This window comes from Eleutherodactylus coqui, chromosome 13 (assembly GCF_035609145.1).
Source record: "Eleutherodactylus coqui strain aEleCoq1 chromosome 13, aEleCoq1.hap1, whole genome shotgun sequence".
Classification (NCBI taxonomy): domain Eukaryota; kingdom Metazoa; phylum Chordata; class Amphibia; order Anura; family Eleutherodactylidae; genus Eleutherodactylus; species Eleutherodactylus coqui.
In genome coordinates this window covers 79654794-79680059 of record NC_089849.1, presented here as the reverse complement: position 1 = coordinate 79680059, position 25266 = coordinate 79654794, and the positions used below count along the sequence as shown (strand labels likewise).

The window sequence follows — 25266 nt, the reverse complement described above, 5'->3', positions numbered from 1 at the left end:
CGTACTCACTCATGACAACTTATTCGAAAGTTCATCTGAAAGCTTAGTTTTGCTTTAAATTCTAGCTGTCTGTAGCTACCCTATAGAGTGGGGGGTCACCATGTTCTGATGTATACGGCTCTTATTGAACTGATTAACTGTATAAATCTGTTTAAATACCATCCTGTAGTGACCGCTGAGGACAGAAATCGTTTATTTTCTGTCATTTCTCCTGCTGGAGGGGGGATTTCCAGGTATCGCTACCCCCATGGGTTTACACTTGTAAGAAGTTTGACTGTGTGATTCCATAGCCTAATTTCTAAAGCAATTGTCTACCTGTGCTTTATAGCAACGAAAGACAACCAGACCACTGTATCGAAACAGAAGAAGAAGTCCAAGTCTCAACAGTACAAAGGACACAAAAAGAGTAAGTCCAGTTTTTTGGCTTGTGTGTTTTGTTTTACTTTTCTTTTAATACTGATATTGCATCAAAACTTTCACATTAGTTAACAAAATGGTCTGTCAGAGGGAAGTGCATGGTTCATTGTATGGTGAAAGCATAAGTCTATGGAAATCTGGTGATTGGTTAGGAGGCTTCCAAAATGTCACCCAAAAGTAGTGCAATATGAAAATTAATCAGATAACTAATAAAGAGAAGTTTCTACATAGAAAAGTCAGAAAAAGCTGCAGGAGTGTGTAAATCACTTTCTAGGTAGTGAACAGAAGCTTCTTCAAGGTCCTGTACAATGTACCAGAAAAATAACATAGAGCTACCCTCATCTGGTGTCCAAAGGAGCAGCTCATCCTGGTACAGTAGTATAGGACATGCAGTACTGTAGAGAGGCGCTACTAGACAGCTAATTGGTGCATGCACTTAAACAGGTGTTGTCAGTGAAGATGGATGCGATCTGCAGCACCTGCATCTATCGGTGACCATGGGGAATATTCCCTAAGAGAACATTGCGATCCTTTGCAGTAACAGGGGATTCCTTCATCCCCATGGGGAGTTCCCTTATCACTGAACACCCTGCGGCTGCTGTCACAGTGTTGAGTGATGAGGGGACTCCCCACGGGGATGAAGGAGTTCCCTGTGGCTGCTGTCACAGCAGCGGCAGAAGATCGCGATGCTCTCCCTTTGTTTTCAATGGGGCCGGCACTGTGGCATTGAGAACAAAATGAAACCCCATGACAACCTCACTTTCCTGCAGGGCTGAAAGAATCCCCTGCTGCAGCTGTCAGAGTTGTTCTGTATGCTGCCTGAAAGTCAGCGATAACGAGAAGTGAACTAATGGTAAATTATTGTGTTTTTTTTTCGCATTTATACGAAACTATTATCGCTCAATTTCGTTCATTTGAACTAATTTTGAGCAATAATCATCCCGTGTACATGGCCCTTTTTGACTAGACAGTTTTAAAGTGCACCACATTTATCATTGCGGCTTAAAAACTGTCGAATTTTAAGACTGTCTAGTTGGTTTAGTGTTAAATAGAGCTGAGCGAGCACGCTCGTTTAAGGCTGACGCTCAAGAGAGCATCAGTCTTTTCGAGTAACTGCTTACCTGTCCAAGCACCATGCGGGGGTAGCGGCGGGGGGGAGAGTGAGAGAGATCAGCCTTAAACCAGAGTGCTCGCTCATCTCTAGTGTTAAACAATTTTTGACTAAATATAGCATGACGCCCTTGCCTCAATTTGTAAACCGATCTCGCCCCGTGTGGCTTTTTTTATGAGTGCTTTAAGCAGTGGGAAAAAAACTGGCGCGGTGGGGTGGGACAGGGGAGTATAGACAGTCACTGACTTAAAAAAAATAAATTAAGTAAACTGAGCCACTGAATAACTCCTTTTTGAGAGCATGTAACATATTAAGAGTAGCATCAAAAGCTTTTGACAGAACTGCTAAACACTCACATGGGCCACAATACTATAGTTCTGCCAAACAGCGGGGTCAGCCCCGTAAAACTCTGATTATTTGCAGTGTCCCTATTCCGAACGTCAAACTTGTGAATTAAAGGAGTTTTCCAGGGAAAATGCTATTAACCTATGCTCCAAAATATTGATTTTACTGAGAGCTGTGCTTGCAATTACAAGCGCCGGCCACTACACAGTTTAGAGCAACAGCTTCTGCTCTGACCCCTTTGTGTATTGGCGTCGCAGTCAGCGGGCGCGCAATCAGCTGAACTTTTGGAGTCCCAAGCAGCAGACAGTGGAAAACCCTTTTAAATCCCTGTGGGTTTATTCACACGAGCGTATATCGGCCGCCGTTTTCACGGCCGGCCAATATACGCTACCATCTCATGCATTGGATTCCAATGCATCAGATCAGACGGGCGTATTCTCACAGCGGAAAAGCGCCCAGCCGGCCAATATAGCACCGGGCGCTTTTACGCCGGCCAGAAAAGATAGTCCTGGAACTATCTTTCTGGCCGGAATACATCAGCGGCTGCATAGACTCCTATGGGAGCCTATGACAGCTGCTGGAGAAGGGAGGTGGGAGGGAGTTTAGCAGCATGACTTCTGAACTCCCACCCCCTTCTCTCCTCCTCCCCGCCGCTTGCTGTCTGTTAGCAACTAGCTCCACCCCCTCCCATTGCTAAGCTCCTTCCCCATCCGGCCCCTTCCATTGCTGGCTGCTGAGAGGGGGCGGGAGCTTAGCACACTAGCTCCTGCTCCGTCCTATCCCCTTGCTGAGAGCCGGCGAGTGGGAGGGAAGGGTCCTAGTGGTGGGGGACTCAGTTATAAGGGGGACAGTTGGGGCAATCTGCCATAAAGACCAGGATCATCGAACAGTGTGTTGTCTTCCTGGCGCTCGAGTTCGACACATCGTGAATCGGATTGACAGATTACTGGGAGGGGCTGGTGAGGATCCAGCGGTCATGGTGCACATTGGCACCAATGAACAAATTAGAGGTCACTGGAGGGCCCTCAAAAACCATTTCAGGGACCTAGGATCCAAGCTTAGGGCGAGGACCCCCAGGGTAGTTTTCTCTGAAATACTACCTGCATCAAAAGCCACACTAGAAAGGCAGCAGAATTTTGGGGAGGTAACAAGTGGCTCCGGAGTTGGTGAAAGAAGGAGGGGTTTCGGTTCCTGGAAAACCATGCTAACTTTGCTTTCGTCTACAGGCTCTACCGTAGGGACGGGCTGCATCTCAGTGGGGAGGGTGCAGCTGTGCTCGGGGGGAAAAGATGCCTAGAAGGCTGGAGGAGTGTTTAAACTAGGGACTGTGGGGAGGGCAAAAAGATAAACGGGGCTAGACAGTGTCGATGGCGACCTGGCTCCAAGTAATGGGAATGGGGGTGGAGCAGGGGGCGGGGTTAGTATAGTTAGAACTGTCAGAACAGCCAGTAGTACCATTAGTAGCAAAATGAATTTATAGAACAAGAACAACCATATAAATTGTATGGTAATGAATGCAAGAAGTCTGATCGGCAAAGTGGGCGAGCTTAAAGCGAGAATGACTGATGAAAACTACGATATAGTTGGAAAAACGGAAACCTGGCTTGATGAGAAGTGCGATTGGGTGGTGACTTTACAGAGTTATAATCTCTTCAGAAGAGACCATGGTGAAAAGGAAGAGGAAGGGGTGTGTCTGTACGTTAAGTCGTACTTAAAGGGGTTGTCCCGCGCCGAAACGGGTTTTTTTTTTTTCAAACCCCCCCCCCCGTTCGGCGCGAGACAACCCCGATGCAGGGACCTAAAGAAAGCTTACCGGAGCACTTACCTGAATCCCCGCGCTCCGGTGACTTCTATACTTACCGGTGAAGATGGCCGCCGGGATCCTCTTCCTCCGTGGACCGCAGCTCTTCTGTGCGGTCCATTGCCGATTCCAGCCTCCTGATTGGCTGGAATCGGCACGTGACGGGGCGGAGCTACACGGAGCCGGCATCCTGCACGAGAGGCTCCATTGAAGAAAGCAGAAGACCCGGACTGCGCAAGCGCGGCTAATTTGGCCATCAGAGGCCGAAAATTAGTCCGAAACCATGGAGACGAGGACGCCAGCAACGGAGCAGGTAAGTATAAAACTTTTTATAACTTCTGTATGGCTCATAATTAATGCACAATGTATATTACAAAGTGCATTAATATGGCCATACAGAAGTGTATAGACCCACTTGCTGCCGAGGGACAACCCCTTTAATGCCGATGCTACGGGAGTATATAGGGGTAGGAGACAAACATGTGGAATCTCTGTGGGTAGAAATACAGGGAGAAAAAAATAACAAAATACTGATAGGGGTTTTCTATAGGCCACCAAAAGCAACAGAAGAAACTGAAATCTTATTATTAAGGCAAATAGAAGAGGTGGCAAACCGCAATGAAGTATTTATTATGGGGGACTTTAATTATCCGGATAAAACCTCGGAAAACGAAACCTGCAAATCTCACACGAGCGATAAGTTCTTGAGAACAATTAAAGATAACTACCTTATCCAACTGGTGCAGCTGCCAACTAGAGGCAAGGCCACTCTGGACTTAGTACTATCAAACCGGACCGAATAATGGGGGTGCAGGTTGAGGGGCACTTGGGAAATAGTGGCCACAATATAATGTCCAGCTGTCATTCAATAAGAAGCCTTATCAGGGAGCGACCAATAAACTAAACTTGAGTAAAGCAAAATTCGATAAGCTTATAACTACTATCGGTAACACTAATTGGGACAACATCCTCAAAAATAACAATCCAGCCGACAAATGGGATAAGTTTAAAAACATCCTAATCGCCTCATGTGAGCAGTTCATACCCTTTAAAAAAAAAAGAAAAGAACCACAAGTAGAAGGAAACCGATGTGGCTCGACAAGACTGTAAGGGGGGGCAATAAACAAAAAAAGAAAGCGTTTAAACTACTAAAACAAGAAGGCAGTGAAGAAGCTCTAAAATCATACAGGGAAAAAACAAAATATGTAAAGGAAAGATCCAGATTGCTAAGGAGGAGACAGAAAGACTGATCGTCAAAGAGAGCAAAAACAACCCTAAGGGCTCATGTCCACGGGCAAAATGTGATTTAAAATCCGCAGCGGATCTCCCGCGCGCGGATCCGCACCCCATAGGGATGCATTGACCACCCGCGGGTAGATAAATACCCGCGGATCGTCAATAAAAGGCATTTTAAAAAAAATGGAGCATGAAAAAATCTGGACCATGCTCCATTTTCATGCGGGTCTCCCGCGGGGACGGCTCCCGCGGGCTTCTATTGAAGCCTATGGAAGCCGTCCGGATCCGCGGGAGACCTAAAATAGGAATTAAAAGCATTTACTCACCCGCAGCGGGCCGCGAAGCTCTGCTCTTCCTCACGGCCGCATCTCCCTTGCTTCGGCTCGGCGGATGTGCCCGGCGCATGCGCGCGGCACGTCGACGACGTGCCGGCGACGTGCCGCCGGCGTCAGGAATTCATCCGCCGGCCGAAAATGAAGATCCGGCCGTGAGGAACAGCTGACCTTCGCCGCCCGCTACGGATAGGTAAATGCTTTTAAATTTCTATTTTCAGCGCTCATGTCCGCGGGGCAGGAGGGACCCGCTGCAGATTCTCCATGTAGAATCTGCAGCGGATCTGATTTTCCCCGTGGACATGAGGCCTAAACCATTCAACTATATTAGCAGCAAAAGGATTTGCACTGAGAGCATTGGTCCTTAAATGAATAATGCAGGAGAAATCATAGAAGATGATGGGAGGAAGGCAAATCTATTAAATACTTTCTTTTCAAGTGTTTTCACGAATGAAAGTGAAATGTCACATGAGATGCAGGGGAATAAAAGGAACCCCCTGCTACATATAGCATACCTAACATAGGAGGAAGTGCAGAGCCTATTAAAGAGGATTAAAAATTGATAAATCACCGCGGTCCAGATGGAATACACCCAAGGGTTCTAAGGGAACTGAGTGATGTGATAGCTAGACCACTTTTTTTTATATTTATGGACACTATCAAGATCGGGGTTGTACCATTGGCTTGCCGCATTGCCAACGTGTTTCCAATTTACAAAAAGGGGTCCAAAAGAGAGCCTGGTAACTACAGGCCGGTAAGTCTCACTTCAATAACTGGAAAAATATTCGAGGGGATTCTGAGAGACGCCATCCTAGAATAACTCAAGGAGAACAACGGAATAACTCCTCACCAGTACGGCTTCATGAGGAGTCGATCATGTCAGAGCAATCTGATCAGCTTCTACGATGAAGTAAGCTCTAGGCTGGATCTGGGAGAGTCTATTGGTCTCGTATATCTGGATTTCTCTAAAGCATTTGACAGTGCCGCATAATAGGTTGATATATAAAATGAGGCAGCTTGGTCTGGGCGAAAACGTGTGTAGCTGGGTAAAGAACTGGCTCAGAGATAGAAAGCAAAGGGTGTTAATAAATGGTCGTACTCTGATTGGGACACTGCTGCTAGTGGGGTGCCACAGGGTTCAGCATTAGACCCCATTCTGTTCAATATATTTATCAACGACCTGATAGAGGGACTGCACAGTAAAATATCAATATCTGCAGATGACACAAAATGATATAAGACAATTAATACAACAGAGGATAATGTGCGGCTACAAACGGGCCTAGACAAGCTGGGGGCTTGGGCAGAAAAATGACAAATTTCAATGTTGATAAATGTAAGATTATGCACATGGGCAGGAGAAACTGATGTCACCCATATACACTAAATGGAGTACTGCTAAAGAAAAGTGAGATGGAAAAAGACCTGGGGTACTAGTGGGTTGTAGATTTAACTGGAGCAAACAATACCAGTCATCTGCTGCAAAAGCTAATAAAGTCTTGGGGTGTATTAAAAGAGGTATAGGAGCGAAGGATGAGAACATTATTCTTCCACTACATAAGGCACTTGTCAGGTATCACATGGAATACTGCGCACAGTTCTGGTCACCGGTGCTCAGGAAGGATGTTGCAATGCTTGAATGGATTCAAGGAAGGGCAGCTAAACTAATAAATTGAATGAGAGAACTGGAATACCCAGAGAGGCTGTCAAAATTGGAATTATTCACCCTGGAAAAAAGACAGTTAAGGGGCGACCAAATAACTATGTATAAATACATTAGGGGACAATATAAGGATCTCTCCCATGATCTGTTTATACCCAGGACTGCGACGGTAACAAGAGGGCAACCGCTAAGTCTAGAAGAAAGCAGGTTTCATCACAAACACAGAAGGGGGTTCTTTACTGTAAGAGCAGTGAGACTGTGGAACTCTCTGCCTGAGGACGTAGTGATGGCAAAATCCATTGAGGAGTTTAAGAGGGGACTAGACGTCATTCTAGAGCGGAAGGATATTACAGGATATAAACATTAGTTGATCAGCGGGTTTGTAGTTCCAGGTTTTACAGTCAGGTAGGAACTATCAAAGGGTGATCCAGGGATTATTCTGATTGCCATTATGGAGTCAGGAAGGATTTTCCCTCAAATGGGCTAATTGGCTTCTGCCTCTTGGGGTTTTGACTTCTTCTGGATCAACTAGAGGGTGGAAATAGGCTGAACTTGATGGACATTGTCTTCATTCAGCCTAACATACTATGTTAATATGTATAGCCTCATAGGCTATAATGGGGCCATGTGCTGCCTGTGAATTAATCAGGACAGCATACGGCCCCAAAATTGCTAGTGCGCCAGCGACCTTCCATCAACATTGAAGTCAATAGGTTTCTATGCCTAATACATATATGCATTTGGTCCATCGCAATGAGATCTACTATTGTCTTTTCAGGGTAACAAAGCAGAATCTTTAGCACCATGATTGTATCTCATATAATAATGTACTATAGTCTAGTGTAACTTACTTTGCAGAACTGCTTTTTAATAGAACCAATATAGTTTGTCCCTATAGCATTATTTTACATTAATACATTTACAAAAATGTCTGTATGCTCTTCAAATTCTGCTATATACAGATATACCTTTTTTTTTTAACAAAACCTAACTCCATTTAGAACATTCAAATACAGGCGTTACTGCAGTTAAGCTCACTGCCCTCTTTACTGCACATGCAGGCAGGGGTCCAGGAAGCAGAGATATGGGTGGATAATAGGTGCTGCACTCACCTGAGTTGAATTCATTGCCTGGGGTATGTAAGGGTAGTACATGTGTGCTAATGGCTGCCACCAGTGCATGCATTTTCCCGATAATTGCCAGGCTGCACTTGCAAGTGCAGGTGCAGCCTAGTAATTTACACCATTACATAAGTTCTAATGCTGGTGATGTAATAGCCCCCTAAGGGCGGCTTCATATTCACGTATGTACAAAAAGTCAGAAGGGGTATCGTCTCTCCTTAAGGAGAGCAACTAGAAGGTGTGTGGAGACACCTAGGGGGAGAGTGAGGAGACTATTATAAAGCCATGCATGATCCTCTGGGAAATATATGCAAATAAGTTCAATCCCTGCATGGTTCAGGTAGCCAGCTCAAGGTTTACTCAGCCTTCCATCCTTCCGAGGGCGGTAAAATGAGTACCCAGCTTGGTGGGGGGTAGTAGTTTAATAAATTACCTGAAAGCACTGTGGAATTAGTTGGCCCTATACAAATAACAAGATTTATTTATTTTATTTTATTTTATTTACTGCTGCAGCGCCACCTATTGGATGGCAGCATTCCTTCAAATCAATGTCAGACCCTTTTAAACAAGTCTTTAAAACAATGGGAATTGAAAACCAAACCAGAAAACCATACACAGACAGCTGTTTCTGGGTGTTTCCCCCTCATCAGTGTGCAGTAGGTTTCTGGCTTGGCTAGTGAAAGTTGTGATGTGCGTCGGGAGGGGTATTGTCTTTCCTTAAGGGGAGCGCCAAGAAGGTGTGTGGAGACTTAATTCCCGATTTATTGTTTTAAAGACTTGTTTAAAGGGTCTGACATTGATTTGAAGGAATGCTGCTATCCAATAGATTGTGCTGCCGAGGTATTGTTCCATCTCCCTTATTTGCATAGATTTCACAAAGGAGCATGCATGGGCTTATACGTCTCCTACTTCACCTCCTAGGTGTCTCCACACACCTTCTAGGTGCTCTCTTTAAGGAGAGACGATACCCCTCCCGACCCACGTCACCGATTTCACTAGCCAAGCCAAAAACCTACTGCACACTGATGAGGGCTGATGAGGGGCAAACACCACGAAACAGCTGTCTGTGTATGGTTTTCTGGTTTGGTTTTCAATTCCCAATCATTATTTTAAAGACTTGTTTAAAGGGTCTGACATTGAATTGATTTGAAGAAATGCTGCCATCAGGTAGGTGGCGCTGCAGAGGTATTGTTCCATCTTTCATTATTTGCATCTGCGCAAAAATGCAGGTGCTGTGAATGTTGCATTTTTGCAAATTTTATTGTACTTCTTGCACCGACGGGGCCATTACATTGGGTGCGGGACACACCGATGCCATGATTTAAAAGGTTGTGGCCTAATGAATTCCAGATATGGTCTTTTTTTCCCACTAAATTGCACAGAGTAATGTGCAATTACGCAGGTTTTGGGTGCACATTTGGGGCCCTAGGTGCACAAATGCGCACTAAAATAGAGCATGCTGCGTTAATAACAGTGACCCATTGGAAGCTGCCCTAAGAGTTCACTGATGACTGGTGATATTCTTTCCATAAACTTGCAACAGAGTTCTGAGTCCATGAGCCAAAATCGAGTTACTATTGACTCTGTACACCATTTGGGAAGTGGGATGCTTACAGTAAAGTCCTAGCTGAATTTTTAGCTTTATGCAATGACCACTCTTACAATAGATATAGCTATATAGTTATTATATATATTTCTATTTCTAATTGACGTTTTTAAATTAAATTCCAGATATCAGAACTCTGCCAGATAGCGGGTTCTAAGCAGTGACCGCCTCAGCCAAGCATCCGCTCTGTATATATGTAGATCCCAATTTGTTTTCTAGTCCTGTTTGTAAAATGTATATTTGTTTATGCTTTATTTGACTTTTTTTAAAACAAATATTGAAGTTTAATTTTATTTAATGCTTACAAACTTAGTTCATATTGTGACTGGGACCACATATCGTTGTCATCTAATTGCCCTATGGGCAGTTTTCATGCAGGCATAGTTTTGTATTAGGGGGATTCGCATCTGCATTGAGCTTCCCACTTCACTGCTCCGATCGGAGTGCAGGAAAGGGGAATCCCCACGCCGAATGGCTCCGTCTCTGGACGGAACCCAACAGCGCAGAACGGACCCCATTGACTATTATGGGGTCTGTTCAGTTTCCACTCAGCTGCCCGGCTTTTGGAAGGAAGAAAATTCACTGCATTTCTTGACTTTGCTTCTGGCATTTTGAGCCAGATCTGCGGCGGAAGCTCCTGCTGGAGGTTCCAACGTAGATGTGAAACCAGCCTTAGTAAGCCAAAATTGGAACTACAAAATATACAAATCTTCCATTCTACATTTTTCTGATTGTTTTCTCCTGTTTTAGTTTATGAATACTGATGCATAATAGACCAACCTCCTATTGAGTTAAGGTTGGGACCAAAAGCACGAGCCACGATCTTGCCACCAATGCAGATGGAACTAATAAAAGTGATTACAGCGCTGTGTTTTCTTCTTTTAGCACATTCTAGAATGATTGTAAGCAGAATGTAAGTCGATCACATCTTCTGGTTGCCTATAGGCTATGTCCACAAGGGGCAGAATTCGCTGGGGAGTGTACAGAGCAGATCTTCAGTGCAAAATCCCCAACATTTGGTGCGGACTTCATGTAAAGAGGTGGAATTCGCTGCAACTCATTGACATGTTGCGGATTTAAATTCTGCACCACGTTTCAATTTCCGCATGGATTTTGGGCAGATTTTCTCCACAGCGTATGAGCGAGATTTCAAAAATCTCATTCACATGCCGTAAGAATATGAAAAGGAGTGGCAGTCTTAGGATAAAGTCTGTCAGAGTATGGGAATAAATAATGCAGGTGGAGGAAAGGAGCCTGGAGCCGGCGTGCTGCAGGGTTGAGACTTGAAGGAAAGCCGGCTTCACACAGACCTAAGCATATTTGCATGGGCATTTGTGCGCACGTGTATTTTACTGTGTTTTTTGTGCGCATGCCATGTGTATTTGCATGCCCAAAAAGCATAAAAGCATGCTCCCATTGATTTCAATGGACGATTAAGTAATATGGGCTATTTTCATGTGCAACACAAACGGAAATAGAACATGCTGCGTATTATTTTGCGCAAACAAAACGCACACGCACAAATGAGCTCATGCGAGCGAACCTATTGAAATCAATGGATTTTATTCGAATACACAGAGCAAATAGGCCTGTGTGAATAAGCCCTAAGACCTGGGTATCTGGAATGATGTAAAATGTCATGTCTGACTCAAACATTCCAAAGGTTAATTTAGAATGTTCGTTCCTATTATGACTAACCTGGTACTTGGGACATGGAATGCATAGTTTCCTGCTAGTATTTCTCTTCTAAGGGCTCATTCACATGCACGCATTTGCGCTGCATATTAGACACGCACGTTTTGTGCACTTAACACGCAGTAAAAGGGACCATTGATTTTCAAAGGGTTAAACACAAGCATATGGTTTTTTTACGCAACGTTCGATCTTGTGAAATAATATGTGACATGACCTATTTTGGTATTGCGCATTGCAATAGGCTTTTGGAGACACTGGGCTGCCACAAATATGCAGGAAACCTACGTAGTATTTTTTTATTTTTTTTTGTGTGCAAATATGCAGCGTATATGCGCACACAAAACCCCGCAAGAGCAGGCGAAATATGCGGGCATAAGTGATTTTCGCTCACACAAATATGCAGCGTATTTACGCGGCCAAATGCGCCTATGCCCATGTGAATGAGCCATTGTTGGGTTTTTTTTTTCTAATATTTTACATCCTAGTGAACAGAAGTCTTAGGCCTCATATCCAAGGGTGGGTTGGATTCCGCATGTGGGATCCTGCAGCGGAATCCGACCCTCCCCACGGTCGGCAACTGCACATACTTGTCCAGGTCTTCATTTTTCTGTATTGCGGATGCGTGCGGAAGCGCCGGACGGCAAACATTCGCTGTACAGATTGTTTTAATTTTTTTTATCTCCTTTTTATTCCTGTGGAATCTGTGGCCCGTCCGCAATTCAATTGCAGACAGCCCGCGGATGGAACGGCTTCCATTGACTTCAATGGAAGCTGTTCGTGCAGGAACCGCACTGAAAAGGAGCATGCTGCGATTGGTTTTTCACATCCAAAGGTCCGCAGAACAAATCTGCATGCTTTAATTCAGTCGCGGACGCCCGTGATTCCCTATGGGCGGCATGAATTAGGTATCTTCTGCGTGGATCCCACAAATCAAATCCGCCTGTGGACATTGGTTTCAGCCCGGCAGCTAGGTCGAGCGCTGGCTCCAGGCTATCTTCCTCCACCTGCAGTGTTTCTCTTACTGACCCGTGACTGGGGAAGTCTACTGACAGCTGAAGCTCTGCAGATACCTGTTCACTATAGTGATAGTTGTGCCTTCCATAAGCTCAGGCAATGAAGGTGAGTCTTGTACACTACCCCAATTCCCTCTTGTCCTGCATCTACCTCCTCACTCAGGGCTGCGACACAGAAAGAGCCTCTCTTGGTTTTATTTTTCAGTGTTCTATTATATGGCAATAAAGTTGAGTTTTTGAACAAGGCAATATCTCTTCTTTAGGCCAAGTCTTGGATATCACAAAAAGGCATTAAATATATGTTCCAAGGTCTCAAGCCTTTGGCTTATACCTAACTGACTATATCTGCAAATCTGATGGCAGTGGTCATTGACTATGTTGCGTCCCCGGTCCAGCAAACAATGTCCGAGTCCGCTCATGCACTTTGTTTAGGCAGGCAGATACATCGTTGGCTCGTTCAGAATGATTCAGTCTTTCACATTTGTCGTATAGGTGACTATGACTGACTGAATGAGCGCTGGTTAAACCAAACAATAAGTGAACGCGCTAACAATGGTTTTTATGCCTTCATTGAAATATAGATGGAAGAATATGCAGCCCTATGAATTGCTGCATTGCCTTACCTGAACTGATGCAGATTTTTTGCTGTGAATAAATGGAGTTTGTTAAAACTTATTGCATTGAAGTGAATGAAATCTGCAATGAAGAGAGAGGATTTGAAAATCATCAACTTGACTTTTTTTCTGGTATGAATGGATGGGGCTTGTTAAAACCCCATTCACCTACATTGTTGCAGAATTTCATGCAAATTCTGCAATATAAAGTATAAGGCCTCATGTCCACGGGCAAAGGATTTAAAATACGCAGCGGATCACCCGTATGCGGATCCGCATCCCATAGGGATGCATTGACCACCCGCGGGTAGATAAATACCCGCAGATGGTCAATAAAAGGGAATTTAAAAAAAATGGAGCATGAAAAAAAACGTGACATGCTCGATTTTCGTGCGGGTCTCCCGCGGGGACGGCTCCCGCAGGCTTCTATTGAAGCCTTTGGAAGCCGTGCGGAGACCTAAAATAAGAATAACTTGCCCGCAGTGGACCGGGCAGGTCTTCTCTTCTTCACGGCCGTATCTTCTTTCTTCGGCTGGGTGGATGTGCGCGGCGCATGCGCGCGGCACGCAGCTAGCGTGCCGAGCACATCCACCGGCCGAAGAAAGAAGATCCGGCCGTGAAGAAGAGAAGATCTGCCCGGTCCGCTGCGGGTGAGTTATTCTTATTTTAAGCGCTCATGTCTGCGGGGCAGGAGGGACCCGCTACGGATTCTCCATGGAGAATCCGTACAGGCATGATTTTCCCCGTGGACATGAGGCCTAACCATTCTGTGGTGTGTGAACACACCCTTATATTCTGTCTGCTGTTGAGTCCCCTGTGTTTTGAGCTGAGAATTATGGCCGTAATAGGGACACTAAAATGCAGCGTGAATGAATAATGGATGTGGACAGTATAAAAGTAAATTTGGGACTGCTCTCCTTCTGTGGAGAACTATGAGTAACGTATAGTATTTAGAGAATTCCCGTACCCCTTTTCCCTGAAAATAAGCCCTAGCCTAATTTTCAGGGAGGATTGAAATATAAGCCCTACCCCAAAAATAAGCCCGAACTGCATTACATTAAAAAATAATAGATTACCTAGCAGTCTTATTCCAGGTCCCTCCTGCTGCTCTCTAGAGGTTTGGCATGGTTCCCGCAGTCCTCAACCGCTCATTCAACATCACTTCCTGGTTACGGGATTCATAAATCCCACCTCCAGGAAGCGATGGCTGTGATTGGTTGTTCGACCACTACTCAGCCAGTCATTGCAGTGCTGGATGAGCCAGTGCGGAGGCTGTGAATGGCCACGGCTCAGCCAAATCATAAATTACGCCTCTACAACATGATGGCTGTTGATTGGCTGAGCAGCGGTGGAAGAACCAATCACAGCCATCAAATTGGTTCCAATGACATATAAATGCCAAAAAAATGAAAATCTTTGCTTGGATTCATTCAAAAACTGTGTGGTCAAAATACGCAATACAGATGAATTCATTAAGGGGTCTAGTTTTCAAAATAGGGTCATTTGTGGGGGGTCTCTGTCGTTTTGGCTGCTCAAGGGCTCTACAAGTGGGCAATGGGACCTAAATCTCCTTCAAGCAAAATGTTTGTTCTGAAAGCCACCGGCTGCTCCTTTCGGTTTGGGCCCCGTTGTGCGTACAGACATAAGATTAGGGGCCACAGTGGGTATGTTTCTGAACACAGGACAAACGGAGGATTTGCACATCAAAATGGATACCTTTTTTCATGTGCACTATAGAAAAAAAAACTGTCTTAGAATGTCATATTTTTGCTAATATGTCACTTTAATTTTTTCTCCTCTAAATTGCATTAACTGCTGAAAAGAAACTGTGGTGTCAAAATACTCATGGCACCCCTCAATTAATAAGGGGTGTAGTTTTTCAAATGTGCTTCCAGAATAAAGTAAACAGATGGAAATAGATTTCTTATCAAAAATTTGTACAGTATGCTTGTATATATTTGACATATTGCAAATGAAAATGTGAAAAAAATGTTAAAAATTTTTCAAAACTTTCCCAATTTTGGCGCTTTTAATAAATATACACAAATTCTATCGCTCTATTTTCACCACCTAAATGAAATACAATATGTGTGGATAATGTCAGAATTACTTGGATATGCAAAACCTTTATGGAGTGATTTATATGTTAAAGTGACACATGTCGGATTCACAATATTTGGCTCGATCACTAAGGGGTTATGACTGTCTAGTCTTATGGCCCTTTTAGACCGAGAATTTCACAATTCTCATTTCCCTGAGTGACTGAGCTGGTGATATTACTAGCTTATTTGCGCTCGGGCCGCCTGTTAATACTTGAGACTCATTCACTTATCGTTCAGTGTTTCACATTCCTATCTGAAACACTGCCCAATAGGTGTTTGAACTGCCTGACAAGTGCATGAGCCGGAATTGAGTTTTATTCCGGCTGAAAGTGAACGACGAACGAGAATCTTAAGATTGGAGGTGGAGGGAATTCCCTACTGCTCCCTGCTACTGGGGGATTGCCCAGCAGTGGGCCTTGAGGAATTCCCAGCTGCTTACAGCAGAACATTTTAAGCGCACTGCCCAAAAGCACATTTAAAATGTCCTGCTGTAGACTGCTGTTTAGTCCCTGCATGGATTAAGGGAACCCTTGGGGCTTCCCCTCATCTCCGCGGGGACTAACAGGAGTTTACAGCGGGAAATTTAAAATGAGCTTCTGGGCAGCATGTTTTTAAATGTCCCGCTGTAAGCAGATGGGAATTCCGTTGGTTGGTGGAAATCCTCCTAATGACTTGTAATCTTTTCCTGCGCAAGAGTTTTTAAAGATTCCTGCGCCCATAGGAGTCAAGGGGGCAACTCCTGCGCAGCACGCAGCAAAGATAGGTCAAATCTAGAGATGAGCGAGCATACTCGCTAAGGACAAATACTCGAGCGAGTATTGTCCTTATCGAGTACCTGCCCGCTCATGAGAAAAGATTCGGGTGCTGGCGGGGGCGAGCGGTGTGTTGCAGGAGGGAGCCCCCAGGGGAGAGAGATCTCCCCATACCCCCCCTCCCCTTCCTGCCTCCCGCCGGCACCCGAATCTTTTCTCATGAGCGGGCAGGTACTTGCTAAGGACAATACTTGCTTGAGTATTTGTCCTTAGCGAGTATGCTCGCTCATCTCTAGTCAATTCCTATCTTTTCTTGAAGCACGGACCTTAGATGCATGCATTGTAGCCACGCCTGTCCTATCTTTTGAAGGTACGAGTATAAAAATCCTTCATGTGAACAATGCATTTCTATAGAAGCGATCTTTTCACGTGGCTACAATGCGCTACAATCATGCGCGTGTGAATGAGGGCTTAGTTTGCAATGTCAATGTCTTTTAGACAGGTTTAGCAAATCTGCCCCAATATATTACATGAGCATGCTAGCTCCACCTGGGCAGAGGCAGCTCTGGCCTGTAGAGTGACAAGGGGCGAGGACGCTCCTGATATTGAATGAGCAGTTGAATAATGAACCGAGCCCAGCTTTGACTATCAGTAGGGTCTTTCTGCATTGTTCAGATTTTTTTTAAGCCAAAAACCAAGTGAGCATGATAACACAGAAAGTGAATAAAGGACGAGTAAAACTTCTCTTTTTTCAAATCCACTCCTGGTTTTGGCTTCAAAATCTGGATCTTAAAACTAAACAAAAATTTAGAATGCAGAGGTTATTTTTGTGGTCTTGCTCTTCACTGGTTGCTCCTTCTTACTATCGTTTTTAAAGCGATTTTCTGGGTTAAACATTTTAAAGCAGAGTATATAAAGCAAAGAAGAAAAAAAAAAAGTACTCCCATTTTAAACATCCCCCTTGACTAGCACAAGCTCTCCAGTTGCCGAAGCATCAGCAATGGGCATATTCGTTGCTCTTAATGTTTCCCCGAAAATAAGACATACCTGTAAAATAACCCCTACCCTGATTCGAGGAGGCTTAAAATATAAGCCATACCCTGAAAATAAGCCCTAGCTAGAATTCATGAAAGAAAAAAAATACATTACCTAGCAGTCGCAGTCTGGTTTCCTACCGCTGGTCTCTGAGGTTCCGTAGCTCTGCCGCACGTCATGTACTCCTCGGCTGCCAACAGAACACTTGCTGGTCACAGGATTCATAAATCCTGCCTCCAGGAAGCGATGGCTCTGATTGGTTCAGCAAGCGCTGCTGTCAGCCAATCATTGCGGCGCTCACTCAACCTACGCGTTGATTGTGATTGATTGAAGACGTGCGGCGGAGCTACGGAATCCTGGAGACCAGCAGGAGGGACCCGGACCACGCCGACCAGGTAAGTAAAATAAGACCTAGTGCCTCTTGGAGCAAAAATTAATATAAGACCAGGTCTTATTTTCAAGGAAACATGGTATGACTGTGGCAGCCAATCACGGGGTTTAGCGGTCACATGTGGTTCATGATATGACTGCTGAGGCTTATGCTTGGCTACAGCAGTCATATAAACTATGCTCAAAATGTGAAAATGAATATTCCTATAGTTACATGCTAAACACGTAGCTACCTGCAGCTGCCACTAGAATGAGCCTTGAGGCTTACAGGCTACTGTTGCATTATTGAGCTGAATGCACAGGGTAATCATTTCACTAGGAAACCCAAATATTCCTCCATAACGTTTTCTGTATGGGTCCCAGTGAAAATTGTTGCCCATAGTTTCTAAGTGCACTGTGCAGAAATTAACCTGAACTGTAATTTGGTACTGGTGGATCTTGTCTCCACCAGAACTGTGGGTGGAGTAATAAGTTTGTTCTGGTAGAGTTATAGGGAACGCCCCCATAGCTGGCAATTAGCTACTTCACATTCCTCCCCAGACACAAGGTGAGACCTCTACCCATTGTTCTGCCATGCAGGCTCCCCGCTAGGCTGCTCTATGTGCTACTAGCCCGGCCCTGTAATTCTCCCCCCTTCCCCGCCCTCCCATCGCTGCCACTGTAACATCATCTTCCCTGGCGACTCCTGTCACTTTGCTGTACCCCGCTGTGAGTCTCCCCAGCGACCTCCCATCAGTGCTGTAATCTCTGTTTGGCCCTCCCAGCACCTGTCACTAGTCTCCGTCACTCTGGCTTCTCACTTCCCTGTTCTGGTGCTGTCCGTCCCCCGGTTTCACTCTCGCCGATGTCCTCCCATCAGCGCAGGCATCTCTCATGCCCTCCGCCGGCACAGCTTAAGCCGGGCCCACTGTCTCTCCCCGCCACTTGCAGTGCGCTCCAGCCGAACAGTAGCTGTGAGTCCTCGCCAGAGCCTGACAGGGCAGCGCTGGAGGGGGTGGTGAGCACATTCCTAAGCCTAAGGTGGGTGGTGAGCACATCACTAACCCTAAGGCGGGGGGCATTAGTGAGGACATCCCTAACCTGGGGGGCGTTACGTGGGTATTCCCTGTCACTCTGGCCGGACAACCTGTCTCCACCCCTAGTTCCAGTGGAGACATAATGCACCACTTCCCTGTGATTGGTTGTTATAGGCAACAAATACAGCTTTGGCTTCAGTTTTCATAACTCTCCCCTATGTAAATCAATCCATCACACCTCTCAACGAAGTGGACTGTACCTGTTATGTCGAGAAGTGACTGCCAAACAGACATTTGACTCTATGTGCCGCAACCATGTACTTTGTGTTTATTGTTGGTGAATTCTAGTGAACGGGTTCATTTAAGCAATGTCAAAGGATATTTCACATTTAGGTACTGAAGGAAATGTACCGACAAAATCCTGGATTCCCAAATTGATGAAAACAAGTAGCAATGTTACTTTTAACAAGACAAACAAACAAATACACACAAACAACGCCTAATAATGCGAAATGTGAATGTATCCCAATAAGTCGCACTCCAGGTTTCTAGGGATATTGTTTTTCTCTGGGGAAACCTTTTTACATAACTGATACCCAATATTTAGTTCTGCATTAGTGGATATCTAAATCATAAACCTCAGAGACCCCAGATAGAAACATGATCTCTGTGAGGTATCTCCTGTCAGTTCTTTTTTGGGCAGATCTACCCCCAAACTAAATAAAAGATGAGATTCTCCCTGCCAATTAGTTACTGTCTACAGGTGTACCCTGCAATGATATCTTTCTGAAGAATTTCCCGCTTGGTGAATGGGACCTTTCTAAGCTGGCCTGCAAGTATCTACATCAACATGATTTCGAACAGAAAAATAGGTGATAATCTGATGCATGACAGATTATGACATATAGAGCTGATTAGAAGTCTTTGGACAGTAATACTTCCACACATATGAAGCTGCCCAAAGGTCCAGTTACACCAATCTATGAAACAAATATATATATATCTCAGCAAGGGGGTAACATATCTACCAGTAGTAATTGAATATCGATACAGAATATGCCAATAATCGACCTGTAAGAAGCTCCTATTACTGAAACTCCAGCAGAGATTCACTATTAATCGCTAATCCTAGGATATTCGCCATCTGCAGTGCCACTGAGTACTAATAAATTACTCGACTTTGGCTGGATAATACCGCTTCAGCTTAGACCTAGGATTGCTGTTGTTTCTAGTGTCTCAAACTATCAATCAAAATCTGCCTTCATCATGGATTCCTAGCTGTCCATACCCTAGATCCCTAAGCTACATAGAAGAGTGCTAAGGTAGCTTCTAGCATGCAGCTAAACTGCAATAAGTCCAGGAACAATCCCCCACTCAGCTCACTAAGAGTCTAAGGACAATTCCCCCACTCAGCTCGCTAATAGAGCAAAAGAAAAGATAGAGTGTCCGCCAGCCCTGATGGTGGAGTGGCGGCCATATTATGGCACTGCAGATGGTGAATATCCTAGGATTAGCGATTAATAGTGAATCTCTGCTGGAATTTCAGTAATAGGAGCTTCTTACAGGTTGATTAAAAATAGCGTGAAACCGCTTCCCCGCCTACCGCCAGCCGCATCATATGACGCGGCCGGCGTCTCGTGACGCTGTAAGTGTGTCATGTGACGCGGCCGGCGCGTCACGCGCTCTATTGGGCATGCGCGCCGAAGCGTCATGCGGGGCGGTGGGTGGAGGCTCCTCAGGTAAGTATGGGGTCTCTGGGAGGGGGGGGGGGTGCCGTGATGGGCTCCACTGCCGAATTCCACTTGCAGACCCCGTCACGACCGTCTGCAGCCGGCCTTATTGGGATACATTCGCATTATTAGCTGTAGTGTGTGTCTGTTTATTTGTCTTGTTAATTCATGGCCCAGAAATAAAAATAAATAAATATTAATAAAGAATTTATGATTCTAGGGTACTTTCTCTGTGATACGGCTTGATTTACTTTAAGTTCCCTCTGCCTCAGTGAATTACTTTCAACAAGATAGCGCAACATGCCACGCAGTTAATGCAAGCATGATGGAAATTGAAAATTATTTTGGTGACTAGAGATGAGCGAACGTAGTCGTTTCGAGTAATTACTCGATCGAGCACCGCGATTTTCGAGTACTTCAGTACTCGGGTGAAAAGATTCGGGGGGGGGGGCGGGGGGAGGCGTGGCGGTGCGGGGGGTAGCAGCGGGGAACAGGGGGGAGCCCTCTCTCTCTCCCTCTCCCCCCCCCCCCACTCCCTGCTGCAACCCCCCACTCACCCACGGCGCCCCCCGAATCTTTTCGCCCGAGTACAGAAGTACTCGAAAATCGCGGTACTCGGGCGAAAAAGGGGCGGGGCCGAGTATGCTCGCTCATCTCTATTGGTGACCTATTAAATTATAAAAGCAAAAAAAAAAAAAACTGTGGCCGCCAAGATCACCAGACCTGACACCAGTAGATTTCTTATTGTGTGGTTTAGTGAAGAGCTGTGTATATAGCAATAAGCCATGAATAATCGAGGTCCTTAAAGACACAATACAGTAAAGGGGCTGCTGCCATTACCAATATCACATTACAGATATCTTCTCCAATATGCAGATTTGCATCCAAATGTGCTTGGATGCTGGAAGGGGGCCATCATCAGTATATGCTCTTGGCAGTATGCAATAAGTTTCTACACTCCCCATAGTGGTTGCTACAGATATCCAATAGCTTATAGTTTTAACTTTGTGCCAGTCTAGAGAATTTTCTTTATTTAAAAAAAATTTTATTGAGCATTTTTGGTTTAAAAAATCAACAGACATTCTAAATCCGAGAATATACATCGGTCCAGTATCTAATGGTTTTGGGCATCTTCACATCATGTGAATTAAACCACCGGGGTGAAATTTGTGCACAGGGGATCATCTCTTATTCCTATGGAGTGCAAGAAAGTGGAGGTGTGATTCACTCTATGCATTAAATATAACTGGGACAGTCTATGTATTTATCACTCAGGGATAGTTTGGTAGCATCTGCAGCACTTCGTCCCAGTGATCGTCCTTTATAGGTTCATTGTCTCCCTCCCACCTGTCTTTGATTCCGACTGGATTCTTAAAGCCTAAAGAGTTCCGTATCTGGGTATATAGTAGCGATATCTTTCCCGCAGTGACAGTCGCTCTACCAATTACATCAGCCAGCATAAATTTATGAACATTGATTTCTGTAATTTCCCTCTCTGTCTGATATGCATGCCTTAATTGCAGATATCTATAAAATTGTGTGTGTGGTATATCGTACTCCGTCTGCGGTTGGGTGAACAATGTCATCTCTCCTCATAACATCTGTGAGACGTATCGGACACCTCTTCTCTCCCAGCTCCTGAAATCCTGAAGTTGTAACAGCTCAGATAGCCACATGGTTCACCATATAGGCCCAAAAATTTGCCTAGGGGTTGGGAATAGCTAATCCACCCTCCTCTTTAGCTCTACTCACCGTCTTTAACTTTACACGAGCACATTTTTTCCCCCTTATGAGGTCTCTAAAAAGACTGTCTATTTTGTGGAAAAAACATTTGACCATCCAGTGGGGCGAGTTATGCAACAAGTACAATAACCGCGGCATCCAAATCATTTTAATGAGATTCACCCTGCCTATCAACGAAAGAGGGAGCTTGCACCAAATATTGAGCTTCTGTTTAAATCGGAGTATCATTGGGTCTATATTTAATTTTGTATAGTTTGAGACCAACTTCATTATATACACCTCGAATCTTTGAAGACAGGTGCACTGACAAGTATGACCCCTTCTATGTTAATTGTCAATTCTAATCTATCCACTATATGGCATTATAATAGATTTATTCTAGTTTATCATAAGCCCAAAATACATTTCATACTCGGTAATTGCAGCTATCGCTGTCACCAGTAGTTGTCCAGCGTCTCCCAGAAACAGCAGGACATCGTCCGCACATAATGCGATTCTCTCCTCAGTGTCTTCCCCCTTAAAACCCACAATATCTGGATGTAATCTTATAATACAGTCTGGAAAATTTGTTTCTGAAAGGTAGGTCAGACACCTCTGTTTCCACCAGCCGACACACTATTAACACACTTTGGGTTTATGGATTGCTTAAAGGGGGTTTGTCATGTTAAAAAAAAATTATCTTTTCCCCACCCGGCAGCCTTCTTACTGCATCTTCTCCCCGCTGATCTTCTCCGGTCCCCCAGGTCACCTCAACGAAAGCTGGACGGATCCTTTTCTTCTTGTTTTGGAGCTCCATTCTCTGCATTCTTCTTCCAGTAGGTCAGTGTAGGTTATCTCACTAGTGACGTAACGTTCACGGTCTAGGAAGGAATGCTGATCTATTGCCGAGACTGCATGCGCGCTGTGTCGTTGTGAGAGTTCATATATTATTGCAGAGAGGCAGTGTCTTGGCAAGAGCTCAGCACTCCCTGCTAGGCTATGAATGCTACATCACTAGTGACATAGCGTGCATTACCCTGCAGGAAGGAGACTGCAGAGAATGGACGCGTCATCACCGGAAGAAGAAGTGGTGGCCGGATGGAGGTGAGGTGACTGGGGGGGGGGGGGGGCGGCTCCAGGAGAAAGGAAAAGCTCAGCAGGGAAAAAATGCGGTAAGAAAACTGACGGGGGACGAATAGGTAAGTATAGAATTTTTGTTTTCTAATGATGGAACCCCTTTAAAGCATTCAAGGATGCCTAATAAAATGTTAAGCTTTATTCTAAAAAGGGCTGGCAGTGCTTGGATAAAAAAATGGACAAAGTGACATATTTACTAAAGGGTCAGGAGCATACAAATACACACAAAACAGTATGAAGCAAAAAGGTATAAAATAATAGAAAATACCAGTCTACGAAGTTGTTTCAAATTGTTCTGGAGCGAGGAACGGGGAACAAACTGGCATTTAAATGTCACTCCTGGGTCTGACAATTTGGGGTGGGGAGCCCCCTTTTTTTAAAAGCCTCTGTGAGTCATAATTCCGCTGTCCTGCCTGTTTACATCATCAATGGGCTGGCTAAGTATATGCGCATATCTTCTGGAGGGAAAACCATTTCAACATTTCGGCCATATTTCACTTGGAGTTCCTCCAATAGGGAAGCTACAGCCACCATGTTTCATATCATGAATTTACCTACTCATGGATGCCAGACATGATATACGACAGATGATTAGCTTCACGGATATGCAATTCTGTGGGTTCCTGGGGTCACACAGCAGCAGGAAAGAATGCACTGCGTCCTTGGTACACTCGCGGTTCCAAAAATTTAACAGCTGTTGATCTGGGACCTTTGCATGACTGATAATTCCTGCTATTAATTCTTCTTTTGATTAATAACCGAATCATTCTCCCTGCCACAAAGGTTTAGGTTTGAGTGTTGGACACAGAATTGGAGAGATATAAACAATTGACATCCCTTCATTAGAACCACAACAAAAGGGTTCACTTGCTGGTCCGAAAAGGAGCAAGGGACGTCAAGGACCCCATTTACACTTACAAATGATTGCTCAAAAGTCACTCAAACTGTTGTAACTACTAAAGCGCTATGCAGGCAGAGCGGGACACCACCGCTCGCGCTCAACAAACAATACAGCTGTTTTGCATAAGCAAACAGCTGTATTGTTCTCCACAATAAAAACTGGTGTCCCGCTGTGAACTAATAGCAGGATACAGGCTGTAAGAATCTTATCAGTGCTGCACCACTGATAAGAGTTCATCTCTCAATTCAAGAAAACTAGAATTCAACAATGAACGACTCGTGAACGAAAACTGCACGATGTCCGTGTTTTTTGTTTTTTTTTTGAGTGAGAATCGTTGGGTCTAAATGGGCCTAAACACCCTTCTGGTTTAGGTTCGAAGGACAGTAGAATAAATATTGATGAGCTTTGCTTGGCAGGCAATACACTTAGCCATCTACCTAGATCCACTCAACTTTCCCCAGACTAGTAAGGGGGCAGATTGACGATCCACTGGTATCATTTCATCGCACTATGAAAGTACAGAATTAAAGTGACCCTCTAGTCCTGGACAAACAAAGATGGCCGCATTGCTTCTCTAATTACCTGTTGTACTTTGTGCATTAGCATTCATCACCAGTCTTTAACGTGAGAAGCACTAGCCAGTTAGAGAAACATGTAGTGTCTTAGAATACTAGTGCATAGTGTTCCTCGGGTAGGAAGAAGTGGTTTGGCCATTTTTGTTTGTCCAGCATCGGAAGGTTGCTTTAATCAATGGTGTTAAAGGTGGACATTCACTTGATGGAAATCTGAAGTAGACCTTGAGGGCTTCTGAGAATACCAATCAGGCAACATGGTGTTATATGGTTTCTGACCTGTATTTTGTTACATATGTATACAGTTTGTCTAGTATGTCCTCTCTTATCAATATTGTATATACACTTTTTTAAAATAAAGAACAGCTGTGACTGTTATCCTTTTTTTTCAGTATCAACACTGCAGCTAAAGGAAGAGTTTCTTGATGGAGAAGACTATTCATTCCTACAAGGAGCTTCAGATCAGGAAAGTAATGGATCTGGCAGCTATTACATTAAACAGGAACCTTGATGCAAATTGAATGATTCTTAATAATTTAAGAATGTTTTCATATACACAAAAAACTATTTGAAAATAAAACAAAAAAATTGACTCGTGCAGGGACACTCTGTGAAGTGACAAAGAAAATATTTTGGTGAAGAAAAAAAAGATTTTACAATTTATTAAATAACATTAACAATTTTGTGTTGTATTTGAAGTTTTTGAAAAGAAATTTAATATTTTAAAATTTTACAAATATTGTGCTTTGTGGGCACTGCAACAAAATTCTTAGTTTTTTGGTACACTTAGCAGGGCTAGATATATTTGTTTAGGAAGGGTGATATTTTGCAGAAAAAATAAAAAAAAAATTACACTTGGTACACACTGGGTAGCTTTCTTTTCCGTGACCAGGAAATTTATTTTAGTTACTCTTTTTTTGTTTGTTTGTTTAAATGTCTTAACATTTTAATTATG

The 25266-nt window shown here is 44.2% G+C and overlaps 1 protein-coding gene across 2 annotated transcripts in view; it reads left to right on the top strand.

Moving 5' to 3' along the window:
* Positions 1 to 24977, top strand: part of MBTD1 (mbt domain containing 1) — a 57330-nt gene extending 32353 nt beyond the window's left edge. For both annotated transcript variants that reach the window (XM_066586799.1, XM_066586798.1), the window contains exons 15-16: positions 329 to 406; positions 24704 to 24977. In XM_066586799.1, the coding sequence (XP_066442896.1) occupies positions 329 to 406; positions 24704 to 24822 (197 nt within the window). In that variant the 3' untranslated portion in view covers positions 24823 to 24977. The remainder of the gene's footprint in view (positions 1 to 328; positions 407 to 24703) is intronic.
* The last annotated feature ends 289 nt before the right edge of the window (positions 24978 to 25266 follow it).